Genomic DNA, 18,292 nt, shown 5'->3' with positions numbered 1-18,292 from the left:
TATATACTGTCTGCAGGTACCTGTGTCTCCTCTCATGGTAGGCTCAGCAGTTTTCGATAGGAGTCAGATCAGGTGAATAAGGGGGGTGCTCCACATAGTCAAACCGTTGCTTCTGCCCTTGATAACAATTTCATTCACGAGTATGGACTTTCACAGTATGCTCCACAGTTCTTCAGTCACAAACGTCGGTTCTTCTTCTCTACTGACTGACGGTCAACAAACCTCGGCTAACTATGTTGTACTGAGGTGTCGATGTCTCACTGAGACAGGGTACTTCTCTGGGAACTACGGCTAAATATGCCACGGTAATACGTCGAGTGGTAAACAATAAGGTGATCGTCAATGAACTGCGGCTAACTTCACCGTGGCGTCAAACTGCTGGGTGGTAGCTCTCCCTGACTTGAAGGTTGTAGCTACTGAATATATCTCTCGCTACTGACATGTCACAAACTACGTTGTGACACCCCAATCATCCCACCAACAACGACCTCCTTTGACCATCAAACCCCTATTACATCTAAACCACTCCACTCTACACGTAACTCAGGACATCTGAGACCAACTACGGCTAAGTATAGCGGGGGAATAAGGTGTACGGGCATCTGGAGCATAGGGACGGCGAAGTGCGGCGAAGTTGGACGGAGTTAGGTGGACTAGGGACAATGGCGGGCAGAAGTATGGCGAAGTTAGACGGAGTTAGGTGAACTAGGGACAATGGGAACAGAAGTGCGGCGATGTTATGCAGAGTTAGGTGAACTAGGGACAATGGGAACAGAAGTGCAGCGATGTTAGGCGGAGTTAGACGAAGGGAGGAGAAGGACGGCCGAGGGCTCGGGGAAGTTGGACGAAGTGCGTTGAAGTACGTCTAAGCGCGAGAGGGTTGGGTGAAGATCTAGGAGGAGTAAATATTATTAGCTGAGAAGATCGCTGAAGTTCTTCAGCAATCCTTGATTGTTGTCAGTAGTGAAAGATAGATAGAGATAGCTACACTTAAATTGAGATACATTGCCATCAGTAAACCAAAACCCTAGTTAGAGTAACTACGTCGAAGTACGCCGTAGTTACACCCCTTTTGACGTCTGCACCCTTTTGTTGGGTGAGACATCGAACCCGAAGTATCAAGTTGGCTGAGGTTTGTCGATCGTCAGTCCGTCAAAAAGAAGTTATTTGACGGACGTAACAAGTTTGTAGTTTGGTAGAGACAGAGGTCTACATAGGGGCACTGAAATTGCTCCTATCCCTCAGTCAATGGATTCTCATAAGTTACTCTCCATAACTTTGCCACTCACTCTACTCATCCCTCTTTGTCTGAGTGACGTAAGCCATAACATGTTCACCACTGAGGTGCTTGTCATTATCGTCCAATCCACTCTATGCTATCACTTCGTCTTTGGTCGCCGTCGTCCATTGAAGTTAGGTCTGGTCACTGCCTAGTTCTCTGTTGTAACAGAATGTGATAAGTATAGAGACATGTAGAATTGATGCATGGTCTTTGTCCCCTCTGTATTATCATCTCTCTAATATCAGCAAGCACTTGCGGCTCCTTTACGTTGTTGTCACAAAGCGTGTGACAAGTCGAGCAAAAGTCGGGGAAGGGTATTTAACCAGCGATCGGCGGTAGGGTTAACCACCAATTAACAGGCCTGTTTGTTGCAGTGGTTAACATCACTGTTCTGTTGGGCACTGTTATATCAAGGCAATGCTGGTTGGTTGGTCCTCGTGACATGTGTTTAATCCTCCCTTCCTACCTGACTAACTTTGTTGGGGACAAGGTCAGTCTTCTAGTACCTGTGGGGGGTAGTGAAGTTTGTGATATGAGGATTGTTGATGACAAGCTGATGTTCAAAGAAACCTTTTCTGATGGGAGGAAAGTGATCACAAGATGTGATGTGACTCCCACTTGGATTGATGTTGTTTTGCTGCTACACCAAATACCCTGGAGATGTTTATTACAACACATCCTAGCATAAGTCATATTTCCCTGTCACTATTCTGAGTAGCAGTCAGATTCCTGATCACACAATTCATGACAAACTCACTATCAGTACATATGTACATGTCAAACTCCACCAAGTGTAATACAGTTTGGAATGAGTTCAGTGACATAGCTGGGGGTTTACACGCCTCCACTTGTGATCCCAAAGCAGAGTATTGGATTAGAACAATAATAATGAGGAGCATCTGCCCAGAGCTGGTAAATCCTATACTGCTAGGTCTGTGAGATCTCATCATCCCCCCTTGGATCTTTGTTCCATGCATCTCTGTAGTAGGCTGTTGACCCAAAGTCCGCAGATGAAGGTACATCCCGGGCTGTCATGTCTTGAGTGGACAGTGAACGTCTTAATTGTTCTAAGAGTTGCTCATTAATCTGCACTCCTGTTGGGGCAGAGCTGACATGGTGCAAATCACAGCCGCCCAGGTGAGTTTGGGGCTTTGGCTTTGTGCTGGATGCTTTAGATGTCTTCTTTCCTCCACTACTGCCAGTATGGTGGCTAGTACTTCTCCTAGCCTCAATATCATGCACATTATACCTCCTGACACTCCTCACCCCTCTCTTACCGCCTGTCCAGAAGATGGAGGCACCCTTCTCCCAAGCTTCCGGTGTGTTTGATGGATTCAACAATGACGGATTAGGTGAGCAACAGGCAATTACACCTGTCTGTGCTGTGTCATTGGCTTTCTTTGAGCCAGTACTACACAACTGTCCAACCTGACTCTGAAAATCTTTGTGCTGCACTACCTCCCGGATGAGCAAAGCTGAGAGTGTTATGATTGCAAAGGCGCAGACGGTTCGCTCAATTGTAACATTGTCCCTAACACGCCGTGCCCAGATGTTGGTTGCAGAGTCAAGGCCAGTCCAATAATGGTGTGGTCTATCTGCCGGTGAGGTATCTGTTCAGTCAGTGTCATACTCACTAGGAAAATCCAAGAGGCTCTTGCCAAACGGGTCTACCCGGGGGCTATTGATACAGGGGGATAATCATACGCACCGGGAGGTTGTTCTGGAGATGGGACCCCGTGGTCACCCATCGACGGCATGCTTCCCATGGGGTATGAGAGCCCGTCATTTATCGTGGGGTCTACCCCGTGGCCAATCGTGGTGTACCGCTTCGACAAGAAGCGGTCAATCCAGAAAGCCCTCGTAAAGTAAGACATTGTGATGACAGGATAAACGCACCGTATCTTCTTATAACGTGTAAGACGTACCCCGCCCCCTAAGAAGTAGCTAACATAGCCCCGATCATCCCGTTTCTTAGCACTGCTATGATTTTCCTTCCTTTCCCCGCCTTGTAGGTTGAAACGCCAATTCGTTTCAAATTCCGCTCTCTCAACACTGCCATACTGACCGAGAGATGGGGAAGTACATGATACTCGGACTACCATTCTACTCTACCTTCCTCAAAGGCCGATACCATGATGGATACATCTCGTCTCCTACCTTCTTGAACCTCCTGAGATTCATGTTTCACATCAAACCCTCTCCCCTCCATCTGACATCGGTCTTACTTTCCAAGTCTGAGAACCTGCAGGATGCCCGTACCAAGGAGAGTAGCCCTTGAAGTTGAGCAGGCAGGATAATGCCGTGCACAGTGAAGGTTTCATCTAACATGATACGTCCATTTCCTCTACACTTGTTTCCTTCAGTAGATCATGTTGTATGTGTTCCTTGGCTTCCGGAATCGAGTCTATTCTGTCATCACCATGTTATAAAGACCTCCTTGGCTTTGTCAATTTCGGACTTTTCTATTAGTGGATCAGACTGTCCATACGGCCGCTCAACGGTTCGTCCATCCGCTCAAAACTGTTTGAGGAGTCCGATATGTTACATGACCGACGGAAGCCGCGCCGCTTCAAACTGTTACAGGAGAACGTCATGACGCTCCGAAGTGGCACGGATCTTCCGTACGTCTCGCTGTCCCCTGTGACGCATGACGCTTCGAAGTGTCTCGGCTTCCGTGGGTCAAGTAACATGGGCACTATGCAGTACTCATAGTCCTCCAGCCACCTGTTCATGCATGAGGATTGGGTTTGGAAGACATGTAGTTGGGTCACTACAAATTTCTTCCACGGGTCACATCTTCAGGCGGCCAAACTGAGCTCCTGACACTTTGAGGCGTCACGGATCCCGTCGGTCACCCGACAGCTCCCCTCAATGTCTCCATGAAGGACACCGAGGTGACCCCGATGTATTGCTTCAGGTCAACGGTCAAAATTGATCTGGCTAGTTGAGTGAGATCCGGGGACGGTCAAGAGTGGGGAGACAAGAAGGGGTGAGCCGGACGGACGCATGCATGACTTCAAGCGTGAATTCGTGGTCCCCTTCTGAGCTCCATCCCCAATTCTGTAGGACTACAAACTCGGATGTACAGGCTTGTGGTGTGAAATACAGATGGGGAGATTGAATCAAAAAGAATCTCCTTTATACGTTTTATTCAATGGAGGAAAGTATGTCCCACGGTCTGCACCGGGCATTTCACACGTTCACAACTTGACAAGTAACAACCAGTGGGTTAGAATCCTCATTCTCTCTTGTAACTTACCTCACCTTCCGACAGCGTGTTAGCTTGTCAGACACCGCATCAACCGCAGTATCCAAACAATCGGAGATAGTGCAGTGATGAGTAGCACCTCCACTAGACCTCACAAAACAACTACCCTAGTAGGGCAGAACCAACCGTCATGGACTCTAGACGGTACCGAGAGATTCAAATTCTATATCGGTGGGCCAGATTCTACACTGGTGAATGCTTCCAACTTGAAGTTTGATGATATCACTAGCATATGCAAATCTCTACTCAAACCACCTAACAGTGCCACTGAAGCAGTACCACAAGGTAAGAGGAGAATCGAGTCAATCGGAAGCTTTCTTCGTACTCAACTGATGTACTTGATTTCTTTGAAACCTGCCGTGATCTCTAAGACAAATGAGGGCACTGTCTCTGACGCATCAACGTCGGGAAGTTTGAGTCTGCCCAACAGGTCGAAGCCGCGTACTTTGATGACACGGATCTCAAAGGTAGCACAATCTGAGAAGACTGTAAGACGCAAGATACGTGACCACAGAGTTGGAGCAAAGAATCGGATGTGTCGAAGGACACGACAATTTACGGTGTCCATTGTTCTTTCCTTGGTCTTGGGGACTATGATCTATACAATTACTCAAAGGGCAGGGAGCAATATAGGGAGTACTCCATCAAGCAAACTAGCAAGTATGTCAATGGGTAAGCCGTGGAGTAACCCAATGGGCAAGGCTACAAGGGAATCTGATAATCTTGGTCCCAACAAAGTCAATAAGGAACTGTTCTACATGTGTTACCATGTAACATTGGGGCAATCGGGAAAGTATTTCTGGTGCTGTAGAGAAACTTTGGGGAAGCTACAGGCTAGTTTGAAAGATGATAGTGATCTGATTGTGGTGGGAATCAGCTCCCAACAGGAGACTGAGAGGTTTACAACACCAGAGACAGACCAAACCTGTACAATAGAGCGGCTGGACGCCAATATCGGCCCTATTTTAGGAGTATGGAATACTCATCTCGACACATTTTGGCCATCAAAAGATGTGCAAGCACATGAAGTTCCGCAATCCTTTCGTAGTCGGCTCATCCGCTAGGGCCTCCATCAACCAATGTTGAAGAAGGGATCTGGTACAGTATTATACAGTAAGACGCCAGATATTGATTGTAAGACAAGTGTTGATGATGAGGTGAGGCTAAGTTACTAGCCAGCTTGCTTGTAGAAAGCCAGACCGGCAGTGCACCAACCATGTGAGGATGTAAATTTGTGACATTCTGTGATTAGCACCTGCTGTGCCTCTTGTGTCTAGGATATTCCATAAGGGAATAAGAAACGTGGCCGACATACAATCAGATAGGATACTTGTACTGTCCATCTTCTCCTCTGGCCATTTGTCACTTGTGTCTTACAAGCCGCTTCTGTTCTTCTACACAGGCATACCTGGCTCCTGACAATGTCAAATCACTGGTAGACACTGGTTGGGTTTTCCACCCCGGACCGTCTTGCCTCTCTACAATAATTTCTATGATCATAATGGTGAAAGTACCCTACCTCCTTGAGCCAGCCTGATGTCATGAGTGCAGTTAGGGAACTTTGTCATAACATCCTCGCTGAAAGGCTCTGTTAGGGACACATCCGGAGATGGACAGCTCCAGACCTCCATGGACCTGATCAGACCCAACAGGAGACGTTCCGCTCCGGAGTGGTCGAACCCCCTGGACGGACCCAGCCAGAGAGTCTCCTTACCGGGGAGATGAGGAGGGGACAGACAGGTGCAGCAGACTAGATACATATGATCTGAACACCCTTACATGTGAGTGATGATTCCCCATGATATTGTTTACAGCTCATGACTCAACTGAACCTGTTTCTCATCACCAATACACCATGCCTCTTGGGTCAATGTCTTTAATGTTCATACAAATGGGGGAGCAACTGTTGCAGGGGTTTCACTTTCAGACTAATCTCAGAGTGGGCTACAATGTGCCATCAAGGGGAAGAATTGTCAACTCAGTATACTTATTGAAGAGAATAGTATTTTGGCAAGACTAGCATTGATAACTCTGGGTGGGTCTGACCCCTCCAGAGTGGCATGCCTCCCCGGCTGGGTCCAAGAAGGGTGTTTTAAACCGTGCGACTCCGGGGTGGAACGTCTCCGGTGTTGAAATACACGTCATCGTGATAAGCGACTCATACTACCAAATTGTTTCCTGCCTGGTAGTTCTTCATTGCTTTCTACAGAGCTGAGAACTACCAGGTGAGTGATTAGTATCATGCATTGCTTTCTACAGAGCTGAGAACTACCAGATATATTTACCTGTAACTACCGCTCTAGCAATCACTACCGACAGATTTGGAATCAGACATTCTACCACATTCCTTCACCATGTCCCCATCTGACTCTGAGGATGATCAAACTACCACACGTCGTCGAATCATCCTCACCGGCTCTGACAACTACAAAGATTGGGAGAGATCTATCCTTGCTCGCCTAATTCAGAAAGACCTTGATGAAGTGGTGGAAAAAGACGCGGCACTACCGCTCCAACCAGCGGATGAAAGGAAAAGCTGGCTGAGGAAGGACAAGAAAGCTTGGGCCGCAATTGACGAATCACTCAGTGCTGCTGTTCATAATGTTCTTCCACCCCACCTTCTCGACCTAACTACTTCACCATCTGGCCTTCTGGCCAAGTCCCTACTCGACTACCTTCGTACTACCTATTCTGCTGCTCGATCAACGCGGAAGGCCGAACTCTACCGTATCATTTGGCGAACCGATATTGAAGAAGATGATCCTATGTCCTCAATCTCCTCTATGCGACGTGCATTCAATGATCTTACAACCTCCTCAGTAGTACTTGCTGACTCCCAACTTGCCTACGCCATCCTGATTGCACTACCACCATCCTATGCTATCATTGCTTCAACATTCTACATGCTTGGTGATCCTTCATCGGCTGACGTCATTTCAGCAGTCAACGACGAGTTTAGAAGGAGACAAACACGAGAAAATGGAGCTCTAGCCCTGGCAGCAAAAGTCTCAAAGCTTTCACATGGAAGAGTGCGACAAGAGAGGTCTGGGAGGATTAGGGAACGAGGTCCGGTAGTGAAAGATGGTAGTAAGCCCTACTGCGAGTTCCACAACACCAATTCACATTCCACTACCGAATGCAACGCTGCAAAACGTGTGACAGCTGCTCACATGGCCACTACCACATCCTCTCTTGATCCATTGTCCACTACCACCGCTCTCAACTTTGTCGCTACTGTTTCTCCATCCGCACTTGTCGCTACCGGCCTTTCCTCGACCATTGTTGTTGACTCAGGCGCCTCACACTCCATGGTTTATGAAGTGCATCTTCTTACCGATGTCCGCCCACTACCATCACCAATCCCCGTGGTAATCGGAAATGGATCTACAATCGAAGCTACAAAGATGGGAATCCTCACTCTTGAAAGTGGGTTTCAAGTACCAGATACACTGTTTGTTCCCCAACTTGGTCGCAATCTCCTGTCCGTTCGAGCTACCACATCTCCCTCCAAAACTTGGGTATTCAACTGCACTACCGCCACACTTCTTGAGAGGGAAAACGTTGTTCTCAGTGCCAAACTGTGTGATGACCTCTATACACTACCATGTACGTTCTCCACCGTGCAAACACACTTCACCAAGTCTAATACGACAGAGATACTCCTCCGGACATGGCATCGAAGACTTGGGCATCTAAATATTCAAGCAGTGGTCAAACTTGGAAAGGGAGGACGTTTAGGAGAAGTGGGTAGTTGGGAGAATGTGTCAACTCATGAATTCGTATGTGCTCAGTGCATCCAGGGAAAAGGCAAGCGACTACCATCTCCTCCTTCTACACAACGAGCTACCAAACTACTCGGCTCCCTACATCTTGACCTTTTTGGACCAACTCGCACTACCTCACATGATGGCTACCGAACCTTCCTAACTGTATATGACGATTTCTCACAACATCTTCAGATCCTATTCCTACACTCAAAGGCCGATACACTGACTACCATTCAACAATATATCACATTGGTAGAGAATCAACTTGGAGAACGTGTCAAATCATTGAGAAGCGACCGAGGGGGAGAGTTTACCTCAGCAGCATTCAAGAAGTATACAGATACGAAGGGAATTGAACACCAACTCATTCCACCAGCTGCTCATGCTCAAAATGGTCGAGTAGAACGTGCACATCTATCCATTCTTGACTTGGTTCGTACTCTACTAGTTGACAGTGGACTACCGGATCAGTTCTGGTCAGAGGCAGCAAGGTATGCCACTTACATTCGGAATAGAGCTCCCAGGTCAAATGGTTCAGTTCCTGAAGACATATGGAGAAAACATCCGGTTAACTACCAACATCTCCAACCCTTTGGTAGTCCGGTATTCTTCCGAGCACACACAGAGACGAATAAGCTCAAACCAAGATATTCACCTGGAAAGTTATTGGGTTACGAAGTAAACACAACCAACTACCGTATATGGGATACTAGTGCTAAACGTCTAGTCATATCTCGTGATGTGACATTCGCTGGAGCAAGCTCCAACCCAACACCGTTGACTCATACAAGCATACCTCCAACGCCTTCGTCTCGTACACATTCTGAATACTATATTCCAACCCCAACTACCATTCAAGAGCAAAGAAGTGAAGAAAATACACAACAATCCAATCCTGATGAACTACCCGGCAGGATTACTCCTCCAAACCAATCCTCAAGATGGCAAGGATGGGCCATAGAGGAGGACCCACGTTTCAATCGAGAATCGGCACCTACACCAGACTCTCCACTACCACCAGTAGATGAACACAATACGGAGGAAGTACCACGCAGATCTCGCCGTCAAGCAGGAGCTGCTCCAGAATTTACACCTCGTACTCTTGAAAATAAACTTGCCCTCTCAGCCAACACCGACCTATCCTCCATCATGTACTCAGCATACTCAGCAATACTCGCACCACAATCATTCAATGAAGCGCAGACCTCACAGGATTGGACCCAGTGGAAAGAGGCAATCAATGAGGAGCTTGCAAAGATGGAAAAGTACAAAGTTTGGGTGGTAGTTGACCGCAAGGAAGTCACTGGGAGAACACTCAAAGCTCGTTGGGTTTTCACGCGGAAAATCGATGGAACTACCGGACAACCTGCAGGTTATAAAGCAAGATGGGTTGCTAAGGGCTTCTCCCAGCTATCTGGTATCGACTACCATGAACTGTACGCAGGCGTTGCACACAAAGACTCAATTCAACTTTTCTTCGCAATCATAAACTACCAGGACTTTCACTGTGATACTGTCGATATTGTTGCTGCGTTTCTCAATGGAGATCTTGAAGAAACGATTTACCTTGAACCCCCAGAAGGTAGCAATATTCCCTCCGGAAGCGTCATACGTCTTGTCAAGTCCTTATATGGTCTAAAACAATCTCCTCGCTGTTTCAATAAGAAGCTTGATCAGTGGCTACGTTCACAGGGTTTTATGCCAACCACGGCCGATAATTGTATCTACTCCCGCTCAAGAAATGGTAGTTCTATCCTCATTGCACTACATGTCGATGATCAGTTGGTAGCTAGTAACTCCCGAATTGAACTCGATGAATTCAAGAGGCAACTCCATGCTGCTTTTGAAATCAAGGACAATGGTCCTGCCAGCTACTTTCTTGGTGTCAATATATACAGGAATCGGAAGCTGAAAACACTGCAGCTGTCACAAGAACACTACCTCAAGGCAATTCTGGAAAGATTTGGAATGACAAATAGCAAACCTGCCCAATCTCCACTGCCATCTAACTACCGACGTACTGAAACTACCAATGTCGAGTTTGAGGAAGTCAAGCATGAACCTTTTCCAGCTATGGTAGGATCCCTGCTCTATGCAGCTACAATTACCCGACCGGATATTGCATTTGCTACCGCTCTCCTAGCTCGATCTGCAAGCAAATGGTCAAGGCAGGACATTAATGCGGCTCGACATCTTATGCGTTATCTTGTTGGAACTACCAACCTGTGTCTCACTTACAACGCCTCACTACCAAATGCAAAGTCTTCCATAGAAGGGTACGCCGATGCAGATTGGGGCGGCTGTTTAGATACCCGACGATCTACAACAGGTTTTCTGTTCTATGGGTTTGGCGGTCCAATAAGCTGGAGATCCAAAAGACAACACACTACCGCATTATCAACTACCGAAGCAGAATACATGGCTTCATCAGATGCTGCTCGTCAGGCCATTTGGCTCCAACATCTGGCAAGTAATCTTGGTTATCCCCATCCAAAAGGTATCTCCATTGTAAACGACAATCAAGCCGCTATATCTCTCTCAAAGAATCCTGTTCAACATGATCGATCTAAACACATTGACATACGCTACCACTTTGTCCGAGAAAAGATAGAGAATGGTGATATCACTCTCTCTTATATCCCCACTGAAAACAACCTTGCAGACATCTTGACTAAAGCACTACCAGCAGAGCGTCATGAAGAACTGGCGACACTCATGGGTATACGGGAAAAAGGACAAATAGGAAGTATGTGACGAGGGGGAGTGTTGAAATACACGTCATCGTGATAAGCGACTCATACTACCAAATTGTTTCCTGCCTGGTAGTTCTTCATTGCTTTCTACAGAGCTGAGAACTACCAGGTGAGTGATTAGTATCATGCATTGCTTTCTACAGAGCTGAGAACTACCAGATACATTTACCTGTAACTACCGCTCTAGCAATCACTACCGACATCCGGCTGGGTCCTTGACAGGCTCAGTACTCGAGATCTGCCTAGCAGTCTTCAGCCTCTCTATAAGGCGTATCCTGACACGTAACCATAGGGGTTCAGTGCCATATAAATACTGTACATACATCGGAGACCTCTTTGTGCCAATTGGCACTGTCAATGAAACTGAGAGCAGACAAGAATTACATGCAGACTGATATAAGAGAAAGAAGTGTGTGCTTTTCTGTTGATGAACAGTGGCTGTCAAATACCCTAGAAGGAATGAATCCATCAGTTCAGTTATTTGAAAATATGTTGTAGGTTAATGTGTGGCATGTAATATAGAAAGAGAGTTGTGTATTGTAAAGGGGAGCAAGCGGAAGTGGTAGGCGAGTGGTAAGTGCCCGTGGGAATCATGTGCAGAGTTGAAGGGGGATGCCAGGACCAGATAGCCTGAGTCAATGAGCTGTGGGCTGTATGGGCTCGTGGGGAACATATCTAGTGACGTACTACATGATTTGCTGAAAGACAAGAAAATACATTTGACATGACACCTACTGAAAAAGGGCTGCTTCTGCATACTTAGTAGAGCCTGAGTGGAGTGGTACCAGACTCCAAGGAGTAAAGACGGAGAGTGACATGGGTGGAGAAAGTGGAAATCTTATGATACTTTTAATGCTTAAAGACATGAACAAATAAACGAGGAGAAGAACTTCAAAGCACGTAGCTTATTCAGTCCCTCCAACAGAACCTACTCGGAGAAGTGAATTTTGATATTGGTATTAGTCACTCCTGTAGAAGTCCCGGAGCAGCTTAGTGACAAAAAGTCCTCTCAGCATGGGAAGGAGAAGGAAATGTTGAAGTGGACAGAGAACAAGCCAAACACGTCCTTTTTGTGTATCAGTAATGAGGATGAATGCTGAACAACATTCAGATAGAGTTGAAAACAAAGTCCCTAACAAATACAATTTAGACATATGCCAGGGCGACGCACGGATTTCACTTTGCATGTTTTTATTGTGCCTCTAACCTGGAGAAACGGTAGCTGGCCTAACATAGCCATATCCTCGGCGTTTACTGAACTAGTCACACCCCCGATCCTTTAGAGGCGGAAAGTTTGAATATGTAAAGGGCAGATCTCGGGGCCGGATCTTCGACCGAGGCGGTGTACGGGGCCGGCCAAGGACGGATGAAAATGGGCGGACAAGCACCGCCGTGGCACAGGAGTTTTCTCCGTGCACCGCGTTCAAACCTCCGAACCAAGGAAGAGAGGCAGTGCAGTGGATTGAAACCCCTCTCCCATGGTCATGACATAAATAGACCACCTTCAGGGTAGAAACTAACATCCTATCCAGATTCATCCCGACCAGAACTTGAGCGGCTATGTCGACCACTCTCTCTTCTGCCATCTGGGATGATGTACATCACAAGTTAGGGGATATTGTTGCTTCTTCCCTCAGGCTCAGAGACCAGCTATTCTACCGTTATGAGCCCCTCCGAGATGACCCTGTAAGCAAGATCGAATCAGATGCAACGTCAGAAATTACTTTGGTGGGTTCAACGACTCCTCCTGCACCCTCAATCCGCACGGAACCTACTTCAGGTGAAGCTAATCAATATCCTCCCGGTAGCAGCAACGTGTCTCAGAGTGAGGAATGGCCACCCTATGACAGTGGTCTTGATCCTATAAGATGCCTGAAATTCCTTGGAGGCATGCTTGTTGTCTCTGCTGTCATAGGAGTTCCCTCGTATTTCATTCAGCGTCATATCAACTACGCAAATGATCACAAGCTCAAAAGTTGGCTTTGCGAAGTTGGACCGACTGAGCAGATGACAGAGCTGATCATGTCTGTTCAGAATGGTACTACCCCAGCAAACTCCACCTTCGAGGTTGACATGAGCTGTTACACCCCCATGTGGGTGCTCACAGGGGACGGGTTCAAAGCCGATGGTAAGAGCCGCTGGCCTTTCCCACATTCGAAAAAGAATGCAAACGAGCTACCCTTGAACTCACTGATCTTCATGTGGGATGGCTCAACTTCGAGGCTGCAGGACTTAGGACTGCGCCAGATCCATGGAAGAGAAGCTCTCCAAGGGAAGACCGAGATTCTTCTTCCCCTCGGCTTGACAGGCTACGACGAAACTCGTACCCCATGGAAAGAAGGAAAAGAAAGTCGTCTGGTAGATTAATTGGGACTATGTGGTACATTGGAAGTAATCGCACGGAAACTGGGTCCCTTTAAGTACCTCCCCTGTGCCAAAATGACATGATGACCGTATGGAATGCAGTTTATGACGAGAGAGGCTACGAGTTTAAACCCCTAGAGGATACTGAATGTTGGCTATTTTCATGTTAGGAAAGTGTCGTGTTGTAAACACCACTTGATGACACCCAGACTGCCCGCTTGTCTTACACTGTCTTTGCCAAAGGTTCCTCATGCAGTGGGTGCCCGTGAGTGTTTGATGATAGGTAGATGATGATACAGAGGCAAAAGGAGCATTCAGTGAATCTACCTGTCTCTATACTTCATATTCCACTCCTACGCAGCCAACCAGAGGCTATTGAATAAAGTTCGGAGGACAATAAGACAAAGGAGAAAAGTGACAGAGGAGAAAATAATCCTACTGATGGTCTGGCTTTTTTGGGCCAATTCTATCACCTAACTTACTGTAGCTGTGGTATCTTCAGAGAACACAGAAGGTCTCCAGACCCTACTGTCTCACCGCTTCTTGCCGGGTCTAGCCAGAAGACCAACTTGCAAGAGAGATTTGAGCGGTTGAGACCACTTCGCTGACGTCATGCTGACTCCTCCGGACGGATCTTCTAACTCGGCCCCCTCCGGTCCCTTCGGTCAATGCAGTACACCCTTGAATGGACCAATCTGGGGTATGGATTTTTCCTATCCTGCTTTCATGCACAGCTTTGATGATCTCATGGGACAGTGCAAAATTCACACACACTTTCTCATAGTCAACAATATATGAGTAGCCCCTCTCATCTGTCTCCTTGTATCTATATCTATCCACCTAATCCCTAGCCATTCAATTTGTGAGACTACCTCACATAGCGGTTTCGACTTTTATTCAACCAGTTACATCATTCTGAGGCTGACACAGGATGAACCCAGAAGTTGATTGGAAAATCACAGACAATGAGGCTGCATCCATAGCCAGTACCAGCACTCACCCTGATTTCCATGCTGATGATACAGAAGGTTTGTTGCAACCCTCACAGAAACTTCAACACAATTGGTTTGTTGATTGGACTCGATCGCTCTTCCCCTCTGTCAAAAAGCCTACATTCAATTCAGAGAGTGGTAACCCAACCATTACAGTGACAACATCAGCCATGGAGATGACACCTGTCTCAGAGGTGATGTCTAGCAGGGTGAATATACCTGTTGATGAGATAACGTCTCCCACGGATACACCAGGCTCTCCTGATGTACCGGTTAGCCGTGCACGACGGTTGAGAAGGAAGGTGTGGAACCCTGACTGCCAGGTGTACACCTGCCTGCTGGGAACACTTACTGTCATAGTGGTAGGTAGCACTGTGGGTTGGGTATGGGGAACACAACGCTCGCATAGACACTGGGATAACAGAAAAAAAACTTTTGTCTGCGCTTTGACAGACATGTACAAGGTGCACGAGGAACTTCAAAGCGGTCATGGAGGTGCCATCATTCAGTCAAGCCCTTATTGCGCCGTTCCTGGTGAAACCTATTCAGTGGACACTGTGCAATCTGGTCCAAGTTATGCAAAGTGGATATGGCCTCACCGTTTGAACTTTCATGATAAGTACGTTGTGCACATGGACACCAGTATCAATGATTTGAGAGCAGCTGGTTTCTACACAATAAAACACAAATATGATCGTAACGCAGCATTTGCTACCAACATTTCAGTCCGTCTACCAGATGATCTCTTCTGGGGCTATACCGAAGATCACAAACCATTTGAACATGGGTGGGCACGTGTCCTTATGTCTGGTCCCTACACAGGAGATTGACCGCACTGCCGGTGATTAGAATGGTAAACGCAAGATTGCCAACCCACCACACAAAGTTTCGTATGGAATCCCAGAAGTTGAAGAGAGTTTTAATGGTAGATGAGACCATGCATAGTGATGCCAATCTACAAAGAGGCATCCAACTAATTGATAATGGCAGCATGTCAAAATCAGGTCAAGTCGGGGGGCGGGAGGAGGGTCCGAATTGTTCTCCATCTATCTCTTTTAAATCCGTCTTGAGCTCCCCCCTGCACATATAGTAGCAATTCTCCCGCAGATCATACATTTAGTGTTTTGATATCAAAGTCATGAGCCCGAACAGGCATGAGTCTTTGGGAAAGGGCACTTTCACTAAAGATATTCCCAAAACCATGAACGTAGTACTCATCTGTTAGTGAGAGAGAACATGGTTCATAAGGGATAGCTACCAGACTATCTTACACGATGGTAACGGTTCTGCAGGTATGATGTGGGATATGATCTCCTCTCCTCTCGACGTCCGAGATAGGAGATCCAGCCACAACTTTCTCACTTCTCCATTTTCCCACACTGCCACATAAGAAATTCTTGTTGAAATACACGTCATCGTGATAAGCGACTCATACTACCAAATTGTTTCCTGCCTGGTAGTTCTTCATTGCTTTCTACAGAGCTGAGAACTACCAGGTGAGTGATTAGTATCATGCATTGCTTTCTACAGAGCTGAGAACTACCAGATACATTTACCTGTAACTACCGCTCTAGCAATCACTACCGACAGATTTGGAATCAGACATTCTACCACATTCCTTCACCATGTCCCCATCTGACTCTGAGGATGATCAAACTACCACACGTCGTCGAATCATCCTCACCGGCTCTGACAACTACAAAGATTGGGAGAGATCTATCCTTGCTCGCCTAATTCAGAAAGACCTTGATGAAGTGGTGGAAAAAGACGCGGCACTACCGCTCCAACCAGCGGATGAAAGGAAAAGCTGGCTGAGGAAGGACAAGAAAGCTTGGGCCGCAATTGACGAATCACTCAGTGCTGCTGTTCATAATGTTCTTCCACCCCACCTTCTCGACCTAACTACTTCACCATCTGGCCTTCTGGCCAAGTCCCTACTCGACTACCTTCGTACTACCTATTCTGCTGCTCGATCAACGCGGAAGGCCGAACTCTACCGTATCATTTGGCGAACCGATATTGAAGAAGATGATCCTATGTCCTCAATCTCCTCTATGCGACGTGCATTCAATGATCTTACAACCTCCTCAGTAGTACTTGCTGACTCCCAACTTGCCTACGCCATCCTGATTGCACTACCACCATCCTATGCTATCATTGCTTCAACATTCTACATGCTTGGTGATCCTTCATCGGCTGACGTCATTTCAGCAGTCAACGACGAGTTTAGAAGGAGACAAACACGAGAAAATGGAGCTCTAGCCCTGGCAGCAAAAGTCTCAAAGCTTTCACATGGAAGAGTGCGACAAGAGAGGTCTGGGAGGATTAGGGAACGAGGTCCGGTAGTGAAAGATGGTAGTAAGCCCTACTGCGAGTTCCACAACACCAATTCACATTCCACTACCGAATGCAACGCTGCAAAACGTGTGACAGCTGCTCACATGGCCACTACCACATCCTCTCTTGATCCATTGTCCACTACCACCGCTCTCAACTTTGTCGCTACTGTTTCTCCATCCGCACTTGTCGCTACCGGCCTTTCCTCGACCATTGTTGTTGACTCAGGCGCCTCACACTCCATGGTTTATGAAGTGCATCTTCTTACCGATGTCCGCCCACTACCATCACCAATCCCCGTGGTAATCGGAAATGGATCTACAATCGAAGCTACAAAGATGGGAATCCTCACTCTTGAAAGTGGGTTTCAAGTACCAGATACACTGTTTGTTCCCCAACTTGGTCGCAATCTCCTGTCCGTTCGAGCTACCACATCTCCCTCCAAAACTTGGGTATTCAACTGCACTACCGCCACACTTCTTGAGAGGGAAAACGTTGTTCTCAGTGCCAAACTGTGTGATGACCTCTATACACTACCATGTACGTTCTCCACCGTGCAAACACACTTCACCAAGTCTAATACGACAGAGATACTCCTCCGGACATGGCATCGAAGACTTGGGCATCTAAATATTCAAGCAGTGGTCAAACTTGGAAAGGGAGGACGTTTAGGAGAAGTGGGTAGTTGGGAGAATGTGTCAACTCATGAATTCGTATGTGCTCAGTGCATCCAGGGAAAAGGCAAGCGACTACCATCTCCTCCTTCTACACAACGAGCTACCAAACTACTCGGCTCCCTACATCTTGACCTTTTTGGACCAACTCGCACTACCTCACATGATGGCTACCGAACCTTCCTAACTGTATATGACGATTTCTCACAACATCTTCAGATCCTATTCCTACACTCAAAGGCCGATACACTGACTACCATTCAACAATATATCACATTGGTAGAGAATCAACTTGGAGAACGTGTCAAATCATTGAGAAGCGACCGAGGGGGAGAGTTTACCTCAGCAGCATTCAAGAAGTATACAGATACGAAGGGAATTGAACACCAACTCATTCCACCAGCTGCTCATGCTCAAAATGGTCGAGTAGAACGTGCACATCTATCCATTCTTGACTTGGTTCGTACTCTACTAGTTGACAGTGGACTACCGGATCAGTTCTGGTCAGAGGCAGCAAGGTATGCCACTTACATTCGGAATAGAGCTCCCAGGTCAAATGGTTCAGTTCCTGAAGACATATGGAGAAAACATCCGGTTAACTACCAACATCTCCAACCCTTTGGTAGTCCGGTATTCTTCCGAGCACACACAGAGACGAATAAGCTCAAACCAAGATATTCACCTGGAAAGTTATTGGGTTACGAAGTAAACACAACCAACTACCGTATATGGGATACTAGTGCTAAATGTCTAGTCATATCTCGTGATGTGACATTCGCTGGAGCAAGCTCCAACCCAACACCGTTGACTCATACAAGCATACCTCCAACGCCTTCGTCTCGTACACATTCTGAA

General features: G+C 46.9%; 4 protein-coding genes across 4 annotated transcripts; 3 read left to right on the top strand and 1 right to left on the bottom strand.

The window, feature by feature from the left end:
• Positions 1-2,209: 2,209 nt before the first annotated feature.
• Positions 2,210-3,156, bottom strand: TREMEDRAFT_65796 (uncharacterized protein; the record flags this gene model as incomplete). Its single annotated transcript, XM_007007878.1, has 3 exons — positions 2,210-2,892; positions 2,917-2,949; positions 2,991-3,156. 3 exons carry the CDS (start codon positions 3,154-3,156, stop codon positions 2,210-2,212), a joined length of 882 nt encoding a protein of 293 aa, XP_007007940.1.
• Positions 3,157-5,212: 2,056 nt separating this feature from the next.
• On the top strand, positions 5,213-5,614 carry TREMEDRAFT_65795 (uncharacterized protein; the record flags this gene model as incomplete). The annotated part of the gene is made up of 1 exon (XM_007007877.1): positions 5,213-5,614. One exon carries the CDS (start codon positions 5,213-5,215, stop codon positions 5,612-5,614), a length of 402 nt encoding a protein of 133 aa, XP_007007939.1.
• A 7,016-nt stretch (positions 5,615-12,630) lies between these two features.
• Positions 12,631-13,437, top strand: TREMEDRAFT_65793 (uncharacterized protein; the record flags this gene model as incomplete). Its single annotated transcript, XM_007007876.1, has 1 exon — positions 12,631-13,437. The coding sequence occupies one exon, from the start codon at positions 12,631-12,633 to the stop codon at positions 13,435-13,437; it is 807 nt and encodes a 268-aa protein (XP_007007938.1).
• A 928-nt stretch (positions 13,438-14,365) lies between these two features.
• Positions 14,366-15,256, top strand: TREMEDRAFT_65792 (uncharacterized protein; the record flags this gene model as incomplete). The annotated part of the gene is made up of 1 exon (XM_007007875.1): positions 14,366-15,256. The coding sequence occupies one exon, from the start codon at positions 14,366-14,368 to the stop codon at positions 15,254-15,256; it is 891 nt and encodes a 296-aa protein (XP_007007937.1).
• Between the last annotated feature and the right edge of the window lie 3,036 nt (positions 15,257-18,292).

Source organism: Tremella mesenterica (genome assembly GCF_000271645.1).
Source record: "Tremella mesenterica DSM 1558 unplaced genomic scaffold TREMEscaffold_16, whole genome shotgun sequence".
NCBI lineage: Eukaryota > Fungi > Basidiomycota > Tremellomycetes > Tremellales > Tremellaceae > Tremella > Tremella mesenterica.
Note: the sequence above shows the minus strand (reverse complement) of the source record. Positions and strands in the feature narration are given on the sequence as shown.